Below are 13,226 nucleotides of genomic sequence, written 5' to 3' on the forward strand. Positions count from 1 at the left end.
TGAACGCATTGGAGGGAGTACAGAAGAGGTTTACAAGAATGGTTCCAGGGATGAGAAACTTCAGCTATGAGGATAGGTTGGAAAGGTTGGGACTGTTCTGCTTGGAGAGAAGGCAGCCAAGAGGAGATTTGATAGAGATGCTCAAAATCATGAGGGGACTTGACAGAGTAGATAGGGAGAAGCTGTTTCCACTCGTAAAAGGATCGAGAATGAGAAGGCACAGATTTAAAGTGATTTGCAAAAGAAGCAAATGCGACATGAGAAAAAACTTATTCACACAATGGATGGATCTGGTCTGGAGTGCATTGCCTGGAAGTGTGGTGGAGGCAGGTTCACTCGAGACATTCAAGAGGACATTAGATGATTATTTGAATAGAAACAATGTGCAAGGAAATGAAGAAAATACAGGGCAATGGCACTAGGTCATAATGCTCATTTGGAGAGCCGATGCAGACATGATGGGTTGAATAGCGGCCTCCTGTGCCGTTAAGATTTTATGATTCTGATTCTGTTATCCATGGTGACCAGAAATGTACTGTGATCCCGGTGAGACTGCACCAACACTCTGTGCGAGCATAGTTGAATTCTGAACTCACCTACTTGCCCTCATCCTCATCAAACTATCTGTTAATGATACATCTATCATTGGTCGGAGTGACTATTACACAGTCCTTGTGGAAACAAAGTCCAGTCTTCACACTGAGGATACCCTCCACCCTCCAACATGGTAGATGGGATAGATTCACGCCACATTTAGTAGCTCAGAACTAGGCATCCTTAAGGTGCTGCGGGCATCAGCAGCAGCAAAATACCATCATCTATAACCTCATGGCTCAGCATAGCACTTATACTATCATTAGCATCAAGCCAGAATCAACGAAGAGTCAAGGAGAACATGCCAGGAACAGCACCAGGAATACCTAAAAATAAGGTGTCAACCTAATGAAGCTACAACACAATTGATGCTAGACAGATCTCACAACCACAGGAGCAGATTAAAGCCCAGCAGTTATGCCATATCCAGTGGTGGATTGTTGAAAACAACTAATGGGAGGTGGAGGGTCCATGAACATTCCCATCTTCAGTAATGGTTGAGCCCAGAATTTGAGTGCAAAGACAAGACTGAAGCAACGTACAACTGTCTTCAGTCATAAGTGCTGAGCGGATGATCCATCTTGGATTCCTCCTGAGGACCCCACCATTACAGAAGCCAATCTTAAGCCAATTTGATTCACTCCATACAATATCAAGAAACAGGCGAATACACAAGACACTGCAAACACTTTGTGGGTCCTGGCAATATTCTGGTGGTAGTGCTGAAGACTTGTACTTCAGAAGTAGCTGCCTTCCAGCCAAGCTATTCCATAATAGTTAGAACATTGGCATTTACTGACAAAGTGGAAAATTGCCCAGGAATGTTCTGTCCACAAAAAGCAGGACAAAACCAATCCAACCCATTAGACTTCTTTCAATCATCAGCAAAGTGACAGTGCTATCAAGCGGCACTTACTCACCAATAATCTGCTCACCAACGCTAAGAGTTCCGCCAGGACCATTCAGCTCCAGATCTCATTACAGCCTGGGTACAAATGCGGACAGAAGAGCTGAATTCAGAGGTGAAGTGAAAAATCACTTCCCTTGACATCAAGGCAGCATTTGACAATGAAGCATCAAGGAACACTGATAAAATTGAAATCAATGGGTATCAGAGAGAAAGTGCTCAACTGGCTAGATTCATACCTACAAAGGAGCATGGTTGTATTTGCTGGAGGTAAACCATCTCAGCCCCAGAATATTGCTGCAGGAGTTCCTCAGGATAGTGCCCAAAGCCCAACCATTTTCAGCTACTTAATCAATGGCCTTCCCTCCCTCATAAGGTCAAAACTGAGGGCATTTGCTGATGACTGTACAGTGTTCAGTTACATTCACATCTCTTCAGATAGTAAAACAGTCTGTGCCCACATGCAGCAGGACCTGGACATCTACTTGGCATTTCTGGCTGGAAATAATTGCATATGCTCCAACCTTGCCTTTTGCATTCACGTGGTGGGCTTCAGTTTTAGCGAGGATGGGGATGTTCCTCCTTTTGTTAGTTGTTTTTAATAGTCCATTACTATTCATGATTGAATGTGACAGTACTATAAGCTTTGATCTGACCTGTTGTGAGATCTCTTAGCTCCATTTTTTGGATGCTGCTCAAGACAGCACCCAGCCTTAGGCTAATAGGTGGTAAGTAATGTTAAATAATTATTATCTCAGCAGTGAGGTTTTGGATTTTCTTTTGAATATTGGTGAAAAGGGAGACATGTTGCCGAAGCTTTTCATCTTGCATTCATCAGAACAAATGCAAGAATGCCAAATTTCAATTGATCACAACAATTTATACTGCAAGAGAAAAGGGTGCTGATTGGTTGGCAAGTTGACTCTGATTGGCTGGAGCGTTGCCATGGAGAAAGCAACAGGTTTCCCAAGCCCCTGGGTAATTCAAAAAGGTGCATATTTTTTTATTTTTTCTTTTTCTTTTTAGTGATTGAGTTCCTGCGTATGAATGTATGTCACTTCTAGCAAGTGTATATGAGCCATGTTACGAGCTTGACTGACTATCTTAAATTGGTTGTTAGTGTAGCTATTAGCACATTCAAGATTGTTCCGCAAGTGCTGCCCAATTGCGAAATCACATTTAACAGTAGATGTTTTAGACTTTGCAAGCATGGGCTGGTTGAGTATAGTCTGTTTGATTCGTTCAGCCAATTGCTGGGATGTTGGCTTGTGTGCCTGGCATTGCACCAGCATTGAAATTTATACATGACGTTGCTCAATTGTCTGGTAAGCAGAATGTCTTTTTGGACTGGCGGCAGCATCCACTTGCATAACCACTTCATAGTATCATGTCATATCAGCAATATTCAAGTTCTGTACTAAAAAGCAACTGATATTTATTTGTGCAATGCTCAGAGATAACAAAAAGAATTGAGAAAGTTAAGAAATAATATTGGTGAAATTTTGAATTCTGCACCACAAACTGCTGAAGCCCATAAACTAGATCTGGAGTGCGATTAAACTAGTTGGTCCCCTGTCAGGCTAACAAATGCCTTGAAATAGCTCTTAAATATTCCTTCTTGAGGAGTAATAATTTTGCATAAGATAGGTTGTTGGGTGTCGGGTGGGGCAAATGAATTCAAAGAGAGATATGAGAAGAAATAATGAAATTTGGAGCAAGTGTGAGATAGAAGTTGTGATGGGTTTATGGACTTGTCTGTCCTTGTCATCACAGGTCCGAGAAGTACGTTCCCAGTTAAAGGATATAATGATGCAACAACGTATGAATATTGTATCCTGTGGTACTGACTGGGATATCATCAGAAAATGCATCTGTGCGGCATATTTTCACCAGGCTGCAAAACTCAAGGTAAGAAAACTATTAAATTGCCAAATGGTCTTAACTTTGGAGTTTTAGGGAAGACTCTCAACCTCCACTCCTTCCGCATTTCACATCCTACAGTGCAGTATCTGAAATTCCCAACATCATTATTCCCGACCTTCACTGTCATTGTACGTGAACCTAGCTTGTTGTTTCCTCTAAGGATGAAGTGCAGAAATGACCAATAATTATTGATGGCATGTGAAGAGAGAGGACTATGAGTGGCAATTTTTGTGCGATACTGCTATTGTAGAATGGCTGCAGTGTTTGCCTATATAGTCACTGCACTAAAAGAAAAATTAAGATGTGAAGTACTTTGAGATGTTTTGATATGAAAGCATCATGGATTAAGTTCTGCCTCCAACCACGCTCTGAAGTTAATTGTTTCTCACTTTCGTTTCATAACACAATTCTGTACCATATTCATCATCATTAAAGCAACTTTTTGTCGTGTTACATTCTTGAGTCTGCTGCCTGTATTGTAGCCAATATCAGTTGCCACTCACCTATTACACCTGCCCTTGCTGATTTATATTGGCAACCCGTTTCTCAACACCTCTGATTTAATCCACTTGTTTGAATTTCTCCATGGCTTTGTTTCTGTAACTTCCTCCAGCCCTAAACTCTCAATTTTCTGAATCCCTGAACTCTCCAACCTTGCAAGGTATTAATGATTTTGACAACTTTGTTTTGAAGACAGGAGTTCTTCAAAATTTACAGCCTTCAACTTTTTTTTTTATATGTAAGAGATAAGTAGCTGTTCACATTTTTTTTTTAATGTTTTGCAGGGTATAGGAGAGTATGTGAATGTGAGAACAGGCATGCCTTGCCACTTGCACCCGACCAGTTCACTTTTTGGCATGGGTTACACACCAGATTATATTGTGTACCATGAACTAGTGATGACTTCAAAGGTAAGATTCAGAGCTAAAGACTGAGCTCCGATGCTAATTTAGTTGAACATTAAGTATTTGTCTTTTTAAATATTGCAAACTGTATGTCACATATTGCTTACTGCAGGGTTTAAGAGAATTTTAGTGGAAGCGTTAGTTTAAACTTTGTCGATAATGATTGGAATTTCAGTAAGAAACTATTTACTAGAAAATATTTTCTACGTGTTTCACAATGCACCCTCGCAACTAAACTGGAAATTCGAAAAGCTGCGCAGAATCTAATTGTAGGTACGGATTTGAATGAAAATATGTCCCTCAAAGAAACAGATGCATTTGAAGAAAACAAAAGCAAAGTACTGCAGATGCTGGAAATTTGAAGTAAAAGCACAAAATGCTGGCATAAGCAGGTCAGGCAGCATCTGTAATGAGAAAAACAGTGTTCATATTTTCAGTTAGATGACCTTTTGTCATAACTAGTATGTTTGAGGAGTTCTGACAGTGTATTGTGATCTCAACCATATGATACCATATCCAGTGATACATCCACCATATCGGGTGGTTTAGGGATGAAAATCTTAGAATTTTTTAAAAAATTGAACATTGTAGGTTATGCCATCCTGTTACTGTGTACTCTTAAATAACTTATAGTTGTATCAGAATTTCACATTTATCTTTTTCCAGATTAGTAGCTTTTTATAGGAGTCTGTGGTAAATGACTTGGTACACTAAATCTCTGCTTTGACCAGTTATCTATCTGATGTTAGCTGTCGTGTAAGTATCATGCAGTGCTGTGTCGTCACCAATTTACTGTCCTCAATTTTTGTTACTTTAGCCTCAAATGAAAATGGAAGGATAACATTATTAGAATTGCAATCTTTGATGAAATAGCAATGATGAATGGTAAATCTGCAGGGTACATGATCCCTATTTGTCACCAGAAGGAAGGTGTTGCCTGGAAATACGTGGTTTTCGGCATGCTGCACGATGAATTTGTTTCTGTTTTCCAGGAGTACATGCAGTGTGTTACTGCAGTGGATGGGGAATGGTTAGCTGAACTTGGACCAATGTTTTATAGCGTCAAGCAAGCTGGTAAAACTCGACAGGTAAGGCAGTTCAACCATACGATCATTTTAATGTTCTGTATACATGAACCATAGGGTGGTGCTAATTCTTGTATTTTGATTGGCTGTATTAATACAAAATAGGTACTATTTTGATAAGAAGTAGTTGAATTGGAAGAGTATGAGAATTGATTTGTAGCTGAAAGGGAACCCAGAAGTCTTTTATAAGCACAAAGCAAAAAAAAATAGCGTTGACCCGGCATATAAAACGATCCCATTTTTCTGCTTCAAAAATCATGTTTATGCATATACTTGGGGTATAAGTCAACTTCCCCCCACCACCTTTCCAGCCACGGTGTGCTATACTTGCCTTAGTAGTCAGCCTCAGTTTTTCACCCCACAAATGGATGTTTTATAACTGGGTGCAAGGGATCGTGCAGGTAATATGGACTATGTTGCGGAGATGCGCGGGGGTTTAAAATATCCACACCAGAGCAGACCCCATGGATAAACCACTGAGATAGCGACCACCCATGCCAGTGGTTCACTTTTATACTAGGTGTATAAGTTGACCCCTCTTTTTGGAGGGACTTTTCAAGCCTTCAAGGGTTGACTTACACACCATCATCTATGATAGTCAAAGTAAGGTTGGAGCTGATTAGGGATCAAAAAGATGATGATCTTGTGGAGGCAAAGGAGATAGCTGAGGTATTAAATGATTACTTTGCATCTGTCTTCGCTGAAGAGTAATGTTGCCAATACAGCAATAAGGTCAGAAGCAGTAGTGAAATTGTATAGGATAAAAATAGATGAGTTACATTAGAGTTTGGCAGTTCTCAAAGTATAACAATCATCAGTTTTAATGAGATGTATCCTATGTTACTGAGGGAAGTAAGGGTGGAAAGTTTAGAGGCTCTGACCACAATCTTCTAATCATCCTTAGATATGGAGTTGGTGCCAGAGAATTGGAGGATTGCAAGTATTACATTCCTTTTAAAAAGGAAAGGGAGAGGGATAAACTTGGCAACCACATCCCATTTAGCCCAAGGTCGATGATAGAGAAACGTTGATGTTGTGTATATGGACTTTCAAAGGATGAATGACAAATGCTTGGCAAATAATGGACTCCTTAGCGAAGTGTTGAAAGGCTATCTTTCGAATTGGAGGGAAGTACACAGTGCTGTTTCCCATGGGTTGGTATTGGGACCGATGTTCTTTTCGGTTTATATTGATAACCTGAACTTGGGTAACCTGAACAAGATGTCATTTCAATGCTTGCAGATGATACAAAACTTGGAAATGTAGTAAACAGTGAGGAGTGCAGGAGGACATAGACTGGTAATGTGGACAGATACATGGCAGAATATGTGGGTTTTAAAAGTCTTGAGTAAATCTTTATTCTTTGTAAGGCTTTTTCACAAGCCTTATTTTCTGTTGACACATTTTTCCATCACCCTTTTATGTCAACACTTGTAATGTGAGGGGTGGGGTGGGAACCCATAGGAGCGTGCCAATAATTTATATTTGAGAAAACATGTTAACATTTGTTGCACTGCACTGACAGGGCCTCTGGCCACTAGGTGGTGGTATGGCAAAGCTGTAGTTACAAACCTTCCATCACTGGTGGTGGTTTTGACACACATTGCCCAGTTCTACTTGACCTTTTGTTTTTTTTTCTCTGGACTTTTACATTGTGCACTGTTTGAACTTTTAAATTTGGTTTGCTGATTTTCCCTGACCTGCTTACACTGCTTTTGGATGACTTAATTTTTTTCATGATTTAGCCCACTAACATTCCCCTTGCATGTTTTCCCTGACCTCCTGTCTCGACTTCCAGGCATTCTGCCCTTGTTCTAAGTGTTCCATTTACAGAATCTATTTTTAAAAAAGCGATCATGGCAATTTGTACAAATATCCCAAAGCACCTTTGGTATATCCTGTCATGGTTCCTGTCCTGCTTGGCAGTCACGTTAAGAGTGCCTATGTAACAATGTGAACCTTGCACTCTTCTCAATTTTTTAACTCCTTTACTGAAAGTGGGCATATGGCTACAAGCCTCCTGTGGTGTGACATTATAAAGGAGTGGTTAACAGGTACTTAAACTTTTGAAGGCATGATTCTCTCCCTCCTTTGCTTGCTTGCACTCAGTCTTCTTCCTGTTCCATAAATCGCCTACCATCAGTCTTGTCTCCATCCCTCAAAGTGGAAAGGAAGTTATATAAAGAAATTGGGAAAACCTTACCAAGTACACAAAACTAAATAAGATTATTTCATATGGGCTTTGGTATTCCTGTGCTATTGAGCGTTAGATGATTTGCACGCACTGTTTCTGAAATGTAAATTGGATGGTTATTCACTTGGAGAATAAAAAATGCTGTAATTATCGAACCAAAGCTATGGCACAAAAGATCATCATTTGGCCCATCATGTCTGTGCTAGCTAAAAATGAACTATCCAGCCTAACCCCACTTTCGAGCTCTTGATCCATAGTCCTATGGATTACGGCACTTCAAGTGTATATCCATTTAGCATTTTTTTTAAAAGCAATGAGTCTGCCTCTACCACCCTTTCAGACAGTGAGTTCCAGACCATACTCACCCCTGAGTGAAAAAAAATTCTCCTTAACTTCCCTTTAAACCTTCTACCAATTACTTTAAATCTATGCCCTTGATTTTGACCTCTCTGCTAATGAAATAGCTCCTTCCTACCCACTCTACCCAGGGCCCTCATTATTTTATAGACTTCATTTAAATCTCCTCTCAGCCTCCAAGTTCCAAAGAAAACAACCCCCACCTATCTAATCTTTCCCCATAGCTAAAATTCTCCAGTCCTGGCAACATCCTCGTAAGTTTCCTCTGCTCCTTGTCCAGTGTGACTGCACCCTTCCTGTAATGTGGTGACCAAAACTGTAAGCAGTACTCTAACTGTGGCCTAATGTTCTTTACACAAATTGTTTTTTGTTTTGTAGCTGAATATCATTTTAACCTGGTTCAGCCTGCCTGCTTTAAAATAGTTTACAATATTTGAACTTTTTTTCATCCATTGTGCCAATTAGAAAATTTAATCCCATTTTTGGTAAGTGGAAGTGCATTTTGCGAAAATGTTAAATAATATAAAGGGATTTACTGATGCACTTTATTTCTTCCTTTTCACCATGTTACCATGATTTATGCTTTTAAAACTGTTGATTCCTGGCAGCCCACAAGCAGATATTTTGCTCTGCCCTTAATGTCTCATCATCATAGCCAAAACACTCCTGTTTGATGTTACATCACAGGAAGCTTGAAGCCACTTGCCCAGTTCTAGTAGGCAGGGGGTTGATAGGACAGTCAGAGTAAAAAGAGGAGGTTACACACTGTTACAGAGGAGACTCTTAAGGTGACTGCCAGTCAAGATGGAAAGTATTATCAGATATGTCCTAGGTGCATTGGGATAGTTAGGATTGGAACCAAGCCTAGGAAACAAAACCAGGAATTAATCATGTGTGGCATTTTAATGAATTTCTGTGACCTCTTCGGTTTTTGAATAGATTCTGTGAATGGAGCAAAATGTGTAACTTTGAATTTGGAAAGATTTGTAGCTTTCATAATATGCTCTCTTTCCCGTCCCCCCTCCCTGACACCCCTCCCACCACCATCTGTGAACCAATATACCAGAAATAACAAATTTGCTGAAGTGAAGTTTGGGAAATCAGAGAACTATACAACGTTGATTTATAATATCTGCAAAATAAATTCAGATAATTGTAATCTGGTTCCTGTTCTGATGTACAATTTGTACTGTTGTCAGCAGGGTGTTGAAGTGGGAAATATTGAATGTTTATTCCCTGGAGCCCAGTAAAAAAGGGAGTTATAATTCAGTATGCATCTTGAATTATTATGCAATTTAATGATCTTCAACAGGAGAATCGTCGTCGTGCCAAAGAGGAATTGTCTTCTATGGAGGAAGAAATGGCCATGGCACAGGAACAGCTTCGGGCACGAAAGGAAGAACAGGAAAAAAAGAATATTCTGAACAGCACGAGGTACAGATAATTTTTGTAGTGACTCCTATAATATTCTGTTCAATGTTGCATCACTGTTGTTTTTAAAAGACTGAGCATGACGGTAAGCTTTAAAGACCAAGCTATCCATGAGAAATTCATTATAGTTCATTTACAAATGAATTTGCTTATTAATGCATACTGTAATGTTGCTTTTCTGATTTTTTTTTCCATAATATGTTTATTAATTCAGCAACATTTTCTTTTGAAATAATCCAACAATTGACTTTCATACAATCAAACTGAGTTTGATAATTTATTTTAAGAATCCATTTTTTTATATATATATATATATGCATAATATATATATATATATATATATATATAATATATACATATAGCTGAAACATTCGAATAGAGGTCTGGGTAATGTAAGTTCAAACTTCACGCAAGGGCTTTTAATGGTCTGGGGTGTGATTTTATACCACAGTTTGACTGATCTTCTTTCTTCTGATCTGTCAACTTAAAATTGCTGTTGTGACTTAATTGCAATATTTATTTGTCAAAATTTTCAGCATTGGTTTAGAAAAGGGTGACAAGAAGAAATTGTAAAGACAGGATTTATATACAGGCTTCAGAATTTGGACAAGTTTGAGAATTCACTGACGATGAAGAAATATAATGTGATGTTTTGTTTGCCATCAAAGATGATGCAGTTTTTCTTGATTTTGGAAAGCTATAGATTTTCTTTGAATTTTATATTTGATTTTAATATAACTCACTGGAAGATGATATTGCTAACCCTTAGCTTTTAGTTGCGTGATCAACAGAGGGCACCGCAGTCTCATTAGTGCTCATATATTTTCAAATCCCAGGCATTTGTAGTTGGAATATCCCAAGTAAAGGATCAGTAAGCAATTTGCTTTGTATTTGTGCTGTATATAGAAAGAAAGAGCTTGCATTTGCGTAGGCCCTTCAGGTGTTCAATACATCCTAAAGTACTTCACAAGCAATGAGATACTTTTTAAGGGCAGTCAAGTGTAAACATGGCAGCCAGTTTATGCAGAGAGATATCAGGTTCGATTTGCTTTGAAACAGTTTTAATTTTGATTTTACAAATAGATCTCATTTTTATAGAAAACCAGCAGTGAAGAATTCTGCTTCAGACATCATGAAGTAGGCTTCGTAGTGTGGAGTATATTTATAGCAAGTCTTTATTATGTTATGGCACAGTGGATCATAAATGCTGAGCTGCACAAATCCCAGAGGGAAACTCGAAACAGCTGCCGCAACTGTTTTGCAATTTGTATTTTTATCTCAAGATGCATGCCTTGAATTCAGTAGTAATAAACCCACCGAGTCTTAGAGGTTTTTTTTTTTACAAAACTAAATTAAAAATTTATCAATAAGAGAAATTATTTTAAACACATAGGTCTACAAATTACTACTATGATAACTCTTAAATCCCCAAATTAACCTAGCTCCCAGTTACACCTCCGTTAAGTCAACAGTAAAATAACATAGATTTCAACAGGCAAAGGCAACAGATAAAATAATTTCTTTTATTAATAAATTTTTAATTTAGTTTTGTAAAAAACCTCGAAGACTCGGAGGGTTTATTACTATTGAATTCAAGGCATGTATCTTGAGATAAAATACAAATTGCAGAACAGTTGTGGCAGCTGTTTCGAGTTTCCCTCTGGGATTTATGCAGTTTAGCATTTACAATCCACTGTGCCATAACATAATAAAGACTTGCTGTAAATCCTATTTAAAACAAATTCTCTTAGCTTCGGTTCCTGGAGACAGCAGCTTGGTACTTTGAGGCTGGAGGCTTTTCACACTTGTTGGATCTTAGAATACCTTCTTCCTTACACATAGCCTCATCTCCTTTATACATGTTTCTCCCTTTTTAATGTAAATCCCATTGTTCCAATGTGTCTTTGCAACTTTACTTTTCCCATAATATAAATCTTTCATAGTACTCATATTATCAGTAATATTTGGGAAAAATAAACACACTGTTTGACTTAACCTCTATTGGCTAGGTATAACACCTTACCAACCCTTTGAAATTCATGACTCTAGTTTATCTAAAAATGCAAATATTTTTCACACCTCACATTCTAAAACTTTCGCCATGTTTACATATTTAGCATTTCAAACCTAGTTTCCCTTCTTTGATACATCAAAGCACCCAGACCAGCTGTGTGTAATTCAATTAAAACCCCAACACACACACACACACACACACACACACACACACACTTAAACACAGAAAAGCTAATCCAAACCCCACTATTAACCTACCTTTACAATAAATTACAATAATATTATGAAAATGATTTTATTTTCATGACAATTAACAACTCAACTTTATGCATATATACACTAAAGGGTAGAGGTATGGAGCTGACTTCATCCTAGGTCTTTACACATCTCTGTCCATCTCTAGATTGACCCTGGCTCTGGGTCATTTGCATTCTTGCATCATTATGTGGGTAGAACTGTACTCAGTCCCACATTAACCCTGTATGTACGAGATCCTACTATTACACCCCACCCCCCACCCAAGTCTTTATCCCATGGATATGGAGTTACTTTGTTTTATTTCAAGCCTTACTTTATTATAAGTTTTGTCCATTTACCTTATTGTTCAACCTTAATGCTATCCCAACATTATTGCTATTATGGTATTAACATTAACAATATTCTCGCTACCCATCTCCCCTCTTCAAATCCTTGAAGTTAAGAGGTTCGGGCTGTCTGAGAGCCTTATAATGCTTCCACATCTCGTTGACTGTCCTACCAGGGAAGTGGTAGGCTCTGGTGGTTCTGGCTCGCGTTGTTGGCTTAGAGGTTGGATTGGCGTTTGGGTATGGTTTCATCCATTACTTCCATTGCTTGATGTTAAACCACGCTTGGATGGTCTAGCTGGTTTGGCGGTGCATGGTTGTTGTTACTCTTGATCGTTTCTTGCGGGGTGGGAGAAAATGGTATTAGTCTGCTTGGAGGTGTCTTTTCTTCATTTTCTGTTTGGGCCATTGGGAAGCTCCCTGAGGCTGAGGAAGGGCATTCCTGTGGCAAGAAGATGATTGAGTAGCATGCTGACCTCTGTTTTTTGTTGTTGACGGTGTGACTGCTGCAAGGTTCCAGCATCTCTTGTAGTTCTGGCATGCTGACTGTTGCTGTGTTTGCACAAGGGTTGGTGTGTCCATCAACTGTGCCATTGTCGGAGTTGGAGGTAGAGGCTCCTCAGACTGTTCATCCTTCTCAGGTACCATTTCCACAGGAGGTGCTATGTAATCTCACATGCCGTAGGCTGGTTTGACCACTGGGGACTTTCCAGATCCTAGAATGATGATGGACAAACCTGCTCCGCAAAAAGAGAAGAGAGATCGCAGGTGAAATCAGATAGTGAATACTCTTTAGTGTTTGAGGATCCAGGACCATGCTGTTCCGTCTGAGTAATGTCAATGGTAGTCTTGACGGTTTCCGCCTATAGAGGAAATTGAGGGATATGCAGGCATCTCTGCTCAGAAGAGAGAGAGGCTGATTCTGGACAACATACGTCAGCTCAAAGATCTGTTTGTTGCCAAACCTCAGTGGTTCAAGGATCATGCCGAAGACTGGGAGTCGGATGTCCCTTGGTCCATAAGGTGGAGTGTCCGTCATGCGAATCCAAAGGCCTTGGAGCCATGGTTCCTTGTCTGACAGGACTGTTACACTGTCATGTGAATCTAGTTTAAAATTTGTTAGATGATCATTTACCAGGATGTCAGCATTCTAAAATAAAGAGTCACATTCTCTGATGCCACCCAAGAAGCATAGTTGTGTCTCCTCAGGGCTTTCAGTCTCGACCGCATGGA

At 39.2% G+C, this 13,226-nt stretch overlaps 1 protein-coding gene across 4 annotated transcripts in view; it reads left to right on the top strand.

Annotated features, from left to right (window-relative positions):
* Nucleotides 1–13,226, top strand: part of dhx38 (DEAH (Asp-Glu-Ala-His) box polypeptide 38) — a 144,522-nt gene that overhangs the window by 91,049 nt on the left and 40,247 nt on the right. For all 4 annotated transcript variants that reach the window (XM_041190904.1, XM_041190901.1, XM_041190905.1 and 1 more), the window contains 4 exons: nucleotides 3,275–3,409; nucleotides 4,210–4,335; nucleotides 5,322–5,417; nucleotides 9,278–9,399. In XM_041190904.1, the coding sequence (XP_041046838.1) occupies nucleotides 3,275–3,409; nucleotides 4,210–4,335; nucleotides 5,322–5,417; nucleotides 9,278–9,399 (479 nt within the window). The remainder of the gene's footprint in view (nucleotides 1–3,274; nucleotides 3,410–4,209; nucleotides 4,336–5,321; nucleotides 5,418–9,277; nucleotides 9,400–13,226) is intronic.

The sequence above is a fragment of the Carcharodon carcharias genome, chromosome 7, assembly GCF_017639515.1.
Source record: "Carcharodon carcharias isolate sCarCar2 chromosome 7, sCarCar2.pri, whole genome shotgun sequence".
Classification (NCBI taxonomy): Eukaryota; Metazoa; Chordata; class Chondrichthyes; order Lamniformes; family Lamnidae; genus Carcharodon; species Carcharodon carcharias.